The sequence below is a fragment of the Thalassophryne amazonica genome, chromosome 3, assembly GCF_902500255.1.
Source record: "Thalassophryne amazonica chromosome 3, fThaAma1.1, whole genome shotgun sequence".
NCBI classification, from domain to species: Eukaryota; Metazoa; Chordata; class Actinopteri; order Batrachoidiformes; family Batrachoididae; genus Thalassophryne; species Thalassophryne amazonica.
The window spans coordinates 3,931,967-3,940,393 of record NC_047105.1 but is presented as its reverse complement, the minus strand read 5'-3'; the positions used below and the strand labels follow the sequence as shown (position 1 = coordinate 3,940,393).

The 8,427-nt window shown below is 40.3% G+C and overlaps 1 protein-coding gene across 2 annotated transcripts in view; it reads left to right on the top strand.

Moving 5' to 3' along the window:
* Positions 1 to 1,005: 1,005 nt before the first annotated feature.
* Positions 1,006 to 8,427, top strand: part of c3h6orf89 (chromosome 3 C6orf89 homolog) — a 44,464-nt gene continuing 37,042 nt past the window's right edge. For both annotated transcript variants that reach the window (XM_034164706.1, XM_034164699.1), the window contains exons 1-3: positions 1,006 to 1,155; positions 5,355 to 5,600; positions 7,242 to 7,407. In XM_034164706.1, the coding sequence (XP_034020597.1) occupies positions 5,412 to 5,600; positions 7,242 to 7,407 (355 nt within the window). In that variant the 5' untranslated portion in view covers positions 1,006 to 1,155; positions 5,355 to 5,411. The remainder of the gene's footprint in view (positions 1,156 to 5,354; positions 5,601 to 7,241; positions 7,408 to 8,427) is intronic.

The window sequence follows — 8,427 nt, the reverse complement described above, 5'->3', positions numbered from 1 at the left end:
TTCCTGAGCCCACGTGGTAAGATCCTTTACTCAATGATGTCGGTTTTTAATGCAGTGCTGCCTGAGGGATCAAAGGTCACGGGCATTCAGTGTTGGTTTTCAGCCTTGCTGCTAACGTGTAGAAAGTTCTCCAGATTCTCTGAATCTTCTGATTATATTATGGACTGTAGATGATGGAATTCCTAAATTCCTTGCAATTGAATGTTGAGAAACATTGTTCTTAAACTGTTGGACTATTTTTTCACGCAGTTGTTCACAAAGTGGTGATCCTCACCCTATCTTTGCTTGTGAACGTCTGAGACTTTTGGGGATGCTCCTTTTATACCCAATCATGACACTCACCTGATTCTAATTATGTGTTCTTTGAGCATTCATCAACTTTCCCAGCCTTTTGTTGCCCCTGTCCCAACTTTTTTGAAATGTGTTGCAGGCATCCATTTCAAAATGAGCAAATATTTGCACAAAAACAGTAAAGTTTATCAGTTTGAACATTAAATATCTTGTCTGTGGTGTATTCAATTGAATATAGGTTGAAGAGGATTTGCACATTATTGTATTCTGTTTTTATTTACATTTTACACAACGTCCCAACTTCATTGGAATTGGGGATGTATAAGGGGTGAGTATTTATAAGCTTTGCTTCTGCCCTCACCCTTTCGGTCACACGGGATCTTTGTAAAGTTGCTTTGTTATGAGTTTTTTTTTTAATTGTGTGTCGAATAAACTCATTCATTCATTCATTCATGGTGCATGTGTGTATCATTTTGTTGCTAGAATGACATTTTTAGAAGAGATTGTTAGGTTTTGACTGTAGTTTCATTTTGACAGAGCTGTGAGGACTTTTACAAGTGTTGTGTCTTATCTTGCTTGTGTGTAGAGTTTTGACACAGCGCGCCAAATTTTGCAAAATGTGTGTAAGCAATTGGCAGAACTGTAAGTTTACTTTTGAAGTTTGTGATCCACACTCCTTCCAGACGGTGGCGGTAATGCGCCCATAAACTAATTTGATCACTGCCTGTAGTCGGCGAAGAAAGCCGAAGAAGATCGAGCACTGTTTACTGGTAACATCCTGTTTTAAGTTTAAGACAACTAGTTAAAATAAATACATTTTTACGATGTGACGTCAATTGGAATGGATTATGACGTCACTTTAAGGTGAGAAGGTATTTATTTGTCTCGTTTTGTTTGAAATATGAACGTATAAAACACGAGTAACGACATCAAGCTAGCTGTCAGTTAGCTGGAAGCTAGTTGCTGTTGACACTGATCTGAATATAACACTGGACAGTTTGGTCCACACACTCCGTACAAACCGGCGAACCTTCATCCCCCCTAATCTATGTCTGATATGATTACTGATTTATATTTCTTTCTTTCTTTTAGTACTTTGACACGTGTTCCCCTTCTATTCTCAGTTACTCAGATCTCACTGGGACGAGCACTCAATTCTAAAAATTATGATTCTTTAATCAAAGTTTATGCAAGTTTTGTGTAATCATCAGCAAGCATGATACACACACACACACACACACACACACACACACATACACATATATATATATATATATATATGGGTCTTTGTCATTTGATTGGTGGTTTGTATGTCATGATATGGTTACTTGGGTTTAATGAAGGAAAATGCTACGTTCTCCATATTGGTAGAAAAAAATCCATGTTACGATTATTTTATGAATGAAAAACAATTACAAGCGGTTTCAGAAGAAAGAGACCGAGGAGTGTTGATTTCCAAGGACTTATCCTTTTCCCGCCACACTGCTCTTTCGGCGGTTAAGGCCAATAGAATTCTTGGGATGATAAAAAGGGCCTTTTTGTTTATTGACAAAGACTCTTTTCTTCTTTTATACAAAACGTTTGTTCGTCCTCACCTTGAATATTGTGTGCAGGCATGGTCACCATATTTGCAGAAAGACAAAAATATTTTAGAGAAAGTACAGAGAAGGGCCACTAAGTTGGTTCCAGAATTTAAAAATTTGTCTTATGAGGATAGGCTCTTGCAACTGGGTCTGACAAGTCTTGAAGACAGACGAACTCGAGGTGATTTGATTGAAATATATAAAATTTTGCATGGCTTTGAGAATGTTGACCCCACTGTATTTTTTGAATTGAGAAGGTATACTGGCCTTAGAGGTCATGAATTGTGCTTGGAAGTTAATAGATCTAGATTAAATGTGAGGAAAGAATTCTTTAGTAACCGAGCAGTAAAGATCTGGAATAGTTTGCCACCTGAAGTGGTCTTATCCTCGAGTATAGATATTTTTAAAGCAAATTATGATCTGTATTATAGTATAATGAATGCCACCAGATTTTAATTGTTAATAGCTGTTTTTATTGAATGTTATGATTTGTTATGATGTGTCGTTATATGCAATCATGTATACAAATATTTTACACAATAAAATGAATTATGAATTATGTCATGATATGGACCATTTGTACCAGTTGACATTGTGTTCCATTTACTGTGCAATTTCGGTTGTATTTAGTTTGCAGTTTTGGTGCTACACATTTTGTGCTGTTGCATACCGTGACCACCACATGCTCACACTAGCAGTGATGGTGCTTAGCTTAAAAACAACCATGGTGGGGTTTGTTTTGGTGACAGATGACATTTAAACAAGCTAACTGAACGTCCAATATGCCATTAGTCGTCTGGAGGCATTTGCAGTATTTGCTGGGACGTCTCTAGCTGAACTACAAACATGGTCGGATGAAGAGCTCGACAAATTCTGTCACGATTTTTTGCTGGACTGAGGAAAGCAGACAGCTGTCTGTACATGGAGACGTTAATGTACGCCATAAGATACAGATTACATCGGTGAAAGATGAAATGTTTAATTCAGTGAGGTGCGGCCGAGTTGACTGGACCATTTCATCTTTCACCTCATGAAATATTCTGACCATTGCACTTGTAAACATTCATTATTTATATACTAGTCAGTTCAACTCCTAAATGGTTAATGCCATGTTTTGTTAAACACCTTGAATTAAAACTGAAAGTCGGCACTGCAAGAACATCTGGATTATTGTGTTCCGTCTCTGTCTTGTTGTGTTGTACAGACGCACAAATACAGAAAATGTGTTGCAGTCTAAATCCTTCCAAACCACACAATATATTCCATCTTCTTGCTTATCATGTTCCTGTTCTGTAGAACAATTGGACAGTCCACTTCCTTTTGTTTTCTGTAACCTGAAGTTAGTTTATAATTTTACCTCATTTTAACTACTTGTGTTGGTTTGTATACTTGTATTTGCTGTTTTGAATAAGAATTTGTCTTATTATTTTTTTTACCGTTTCATTTTTGCCATTTGTTATGAAAATTTCTTCCTGAAAATAATAGTTATGATTTTTAAATATTTGCAGAAATGATTTTGACAATAGTTGGTGTAATGCTAAATGTAACGCAGTGCTAAAGTACCATTGGTCCCGGCCGTATGATCATTGTCTTCTTTATAATTTGCAGTTATTTAATTGGTATCCCAGTGCAAAGTGTGTGTGTGTGTGTATGTATATGTATATATATATATGTATGTATATATACTCAACAAAAATATAAACGCAACACTTTTGGTTTTGCTCCCATTTTGTATGAGATGAACTCAAAGATCTAAAACTTTTTCCACATATACAATATTACCATTTCTCTCAAATATTGTTCACAAACCAGTCTGAATCTGTGATAGTGAGCACTTCTCCTTTGTTGAGATAATCCATCCCACCTCACAGGTGTGCCATATCAAGATGCTGATTAGACACCATGATTAGTGCACAGGTGTGCCTTAGACTGCCCACAATAAAAGGCCACTCTGAAAGGTGCAGTTTTATCACACAGCACAATGCCACAGATGTTGCAAGATTTGAGGGAGCGTGCAATTGGCATGCTGACAGCAGGAATGTCAACCAGAACTGTTGCTCGTGTATTGAATGTTCATTTCTCTACCATAAGCCGTCTCCAAAGGCGTTTCAGAGAATTTGGCAGTACATCCAACCAGCCTCACAACCGCAGACCACGTGTAACTACACCAGCCCAGGACCTCCACATCCAGCATGTTCACCTCCAAGATCATCTGAGACCATCCACTCGGACAGCTGCTGAAACAATCGGTTTGCATAACCAAAGAATTTCTGCACAAACTGTCAGAAACTGTCTCAGGGAAGCTCATCTGCATGCTCGTCGTCCTCATCGGGGTCTCGACCTGACTCCAGTTCGTCGTTGTAACCGATTTGAGTGGGCAAATGCTCACATTTGCTGCCGTTTGGCACGTTGGAGAGGTGTTCTCTTCACGGATGATGCGAAGGAGATGTGTTGCACTGCATGAGGCAAATGGTGGTCACACCAGATACTGACTGGGATCCCCCCCAATAAAACAAAACTGCACCTTTCAGAGTGGCCTTTTATTGTGGGCAGTCTAAGGCACACCTGTGCACTAATCATGGTGTCTAATCAGCATCTTGATATGGCACACCTGTGAGGTGGGATGGATTATCTCAGCAAAGGAGAAGTGGTCACTATCACAGATTTAGACTGGTTTGTGCACAGTATTTGAGGGAAATGGTGATATTGTGTATGTGGAAAAAGTTTTAGATCGTTGAGTTAATCTCATACAAAATGGGAGCAAAACCAAAAGTGTTGCGTTTATATTTTTGTTGAGTGTATATATATATATATATATATATATATATATATATATAAGCACACACAGCAAAGCTTAGCTGGCAGTCTGTCTGCATTCTGACAATATATAAAATATAAATATAAATATTCTGGCAATATTTGCTGCATTTAGCATGGTTCAGGTGTATTCTATGTGTGACGGGGCATTAGAAACAAGTAGATTCACAATATTGGAAGGACTGGAAATAGAAAGTTTAGTAAGTTCAAGCAGACATTAACCCACCGAGTCTGCAGCAGCCAGAAAACCTACATGGTAGACACATGGATTTCCCACTCAAACCATTTCTGTCAAAACTACCAATATCCTCCTGACTACCAGGTATATCCTCCTGACTACAGGTAGTCAGGAGGATACAGTAGTTTTGCCCCAACTTGCGTCAAAATCGCAGCCGCCATTTGATGTGTAACTTAGTAAATTCCTCCCGAAATCCCCCACCCAGAGCAGCATCCAGAGCAGCTGACACATGCAATTCCCCAAATTAAATTTCAGTAATAATGGAATAGAAACAAAATTTTCTGTTTTCACAAACAGATTAGAATTGAAACGGACCGTCTGAAAGATGCAGTTATGTACACTACCAGTCTGAAGTTTGGAACCACAGTGTGTCCGTCTTTTAGACTGTATATCTGGGTTTGTCTTTGAATGTTGTTTTTTTCCAGGAAACATCGCTATCTGACACTCGGCAGAAGTGAGAGGCTGCTGTCAGCCTCACCGACATGGGAGCAACGATGAGTGAGCCGTGCATCTATGACAAACTGTCAGAGAGCATTGACATCCTTCGCCAGTCGGGCTACAGATACGGCATGTCGGAGCGCGAGATCGAGAGGTTCATCAAGCAGGTGTTGGAGACCAACGAGCCCCGCAGAGAGCCGCCACAGTTCCCCATCCTCAGGGCCGCCGTCAAGGTCAGGCCAGCGTTTAGCACGTTGCTACTAGCTGCAGGTACAGGACGGAGTAACACAGTCTGCCCTGGCAATCTGGCAAAGTTAATCAATAATAATTTCTTTTTTTTTGTTGTTTCTGTGCTTATAATTTAGTTTTATTGAATTTTGAAGCATTTTCAATTCTCACCGATAAGCTGTGATTAAAAAAAAATCAACATCATTGTATCTGAACAGAGGATCCTCTGTTCAAATCCCAGCCTGACTGGAAAATCACTAAGAGCAAGGTCCTTAATCCCCTAGTTGCTCCCGGTGTGTAGTGGGCACCTTGTATGGCAGCACCCTGACATCGGGGTGAATGTGAGGCATTATTGTAAAGTGCTTTGAGCGGCTGATGCAGATGGAAAAGCGCTACATAAATGCAGTCCATTTAATTGGACTCATCTTTGACCAAGGGATCCAGATTCCCTTTCCTGGCCCACATTGACATAGCTGGAACACCTAGAGGGGCGCCTAGGAGGCATCCTTACCAGATGCCAGAACCACCTCAGCATGCTCCTTTCAACGTGAAGACCGAGCTTCTCACCCTATCTCTGAGGGAGACACCGGCCACCCTCCTAAAGAAGCCCATTTTGGCCGCTTGTACTCTCGAACTAGTTCTTTCAGTCTTGACCACAGGTGAGAGCAGGAATGAAGATTGACCAGTAGATCGAGAGCTTCGCCTTTTTACGTTAGAACGAATGCAAAAACTCCCCTGCTGCGCCTATTCTCCAGCCAATCTCACGCTCTGGACATTGTCCCCTCACTCGTGAACAAGACCGCGAGGTACTTGAACTCCTTCAGTCGGGTAGGGAACCGATGGATTCCCTACTCGGAGTAAGCAATCCATCGGTTTGAACCATGAACCATGGCCTCAGATTTAGAGGTGCTGATCCTCATCCCAGCCGCTGCACGCTCGGCTGTGAACCAATCCAGTGAGTGTTGGAGGTCACAGGCTGATAAAGCAAACAGGATCACATCATCTGCAAAAAGCAGTGATGAGACCCTGAGCCCACCAAACCGGAAACCCTCCTCCCCCGGCTACACCTCAATATCCTGTCCATGAAAATCACAAACAGGTTTGGTGACAAAGTGCAACACTGGTGGAGGCCAACCCCCACCAGTAATGAGTCCAACTTACTGTTGAGCACACGAACACAGCTCTCGCTTTTGAGTACAGAGATTGGATGGCCCTGAGAAGGGACCCCCTCACTCCATACTCCCACAGCACCTCCAAAAGTATCTCCCAGGGTACCCTATCATATGCCTTCTCCGAGTCCACAAAATACATGTAGACTGGATGGGCATACTCCCAGGCCCCCTCCAGGATCCTTTTGAGAGTGAGGAGCTGGTTGGTTGATCCACGACCAGGATGGAACCTGCATTGTTCCTCTTGAATTGGAATTCTTAGTTAACCAATATAATATCCATAAATCCAACAAAAAGCCAGATGATTTAGTTTTTGAATTTGAAATGTCCCTCAGAAAGGACTGGACCACACAGGGGTCATGAGGTTGACACGATCTGTACAGTTTGTCATTTCCAGGCTGTTGTTTCTGGGTTTTTGTTGTCTTGTGTCTTGTCCTCTTAGAGAGGGTTCCAGCGTTGTCTTTCTTTGTCTTCCAGTTTGTGGTGGTGGCTTGTCTCCTGTTCCTGGTGGTTCTGACCCTGACCTGCCCACAAAGCACGCATCCTCTGGGTCTGGTCCACCTGGGCTCCTACAATTGGTCATCCCCGCTCAGTCACGTCCGCCTGCTGTCCTTGCCCATCGCCAAGAAGTACAACCTACAAGGTTACAAAAAGGACAGTTTAAAAAAAAAAAAATCAATATATAAATAAAAACATACTTTACACTGTTTCTCCACAAATCTTCATTTTAAAATGTAACGTATCGATGGTTAATGTTTTACAGGTGCATCTCAAAAAATTAGAATATCGTTTAAATTTGCTTCTTTTTTGTCAGTCATTTCATAAAAAAAGAAAAATGAAATTATATATTCTAGACTCATTACACATAAACTAAAATGTTAGATTATTTAAAATTTTTATTTTTATTTTTACCTCCACCAATGAAGTTGGAGGAGGTTATGTTTTCACCCCTGTCTGTTTGTTTGTGAACAGCCTGTAACCCACAATTTTTCATATATTGTTAAGACATTTTTTATTGAAGATTTATATCTTGATAGGCAAGAATGGATTAAATTTTCAAGGTCATAGATCAAAGGGCAAAGTCAGGAAATATCTTGGAAAATTGGAAAAATCCCTATCTTTAACATTGAACAAATTTTTCAAAAATTCATAACTCTGTCAAAAAAGATCAAATTTCTTTTATTTTTGAGAGCGTTATGTCGCATGCGTCATTTCTGACTACAGCAGCTCGTAGGGTTCTCAGCAGGATTTTTTTCTCAGCATAATGGGATGGGAAAAAAAATTACCTTAAGAAGCTGGGGGTTCAGGGACTGCTTAGGCTTTGACTCCGCTGAAGATTTGCTTTATGAGCTTATAAAGGGCCTTCTTTTGTGTGTTTTTTTTTTAAACTTCAAAATGTAATCAGAAACTAATCTTGAAGTTAAAAAAAAAAATTGAAAAATGCAAAAATGCAATTGGAGCATTTAGTGGGCTATTCAAACGGGCCAACTAGTAAGCTATCACTCCTGAAAACAATCTTTGAAATTTCATGTGTGGTAAATCTGCCCTACGATTGGATTTTGGAAAACCATGTGATGGAGAACCAATTCCGATTGGACACTCACATTGCGCACGTCATCACACATCTTCTATTTGGAGTACCAAGATGGCCGACGGTGGATCA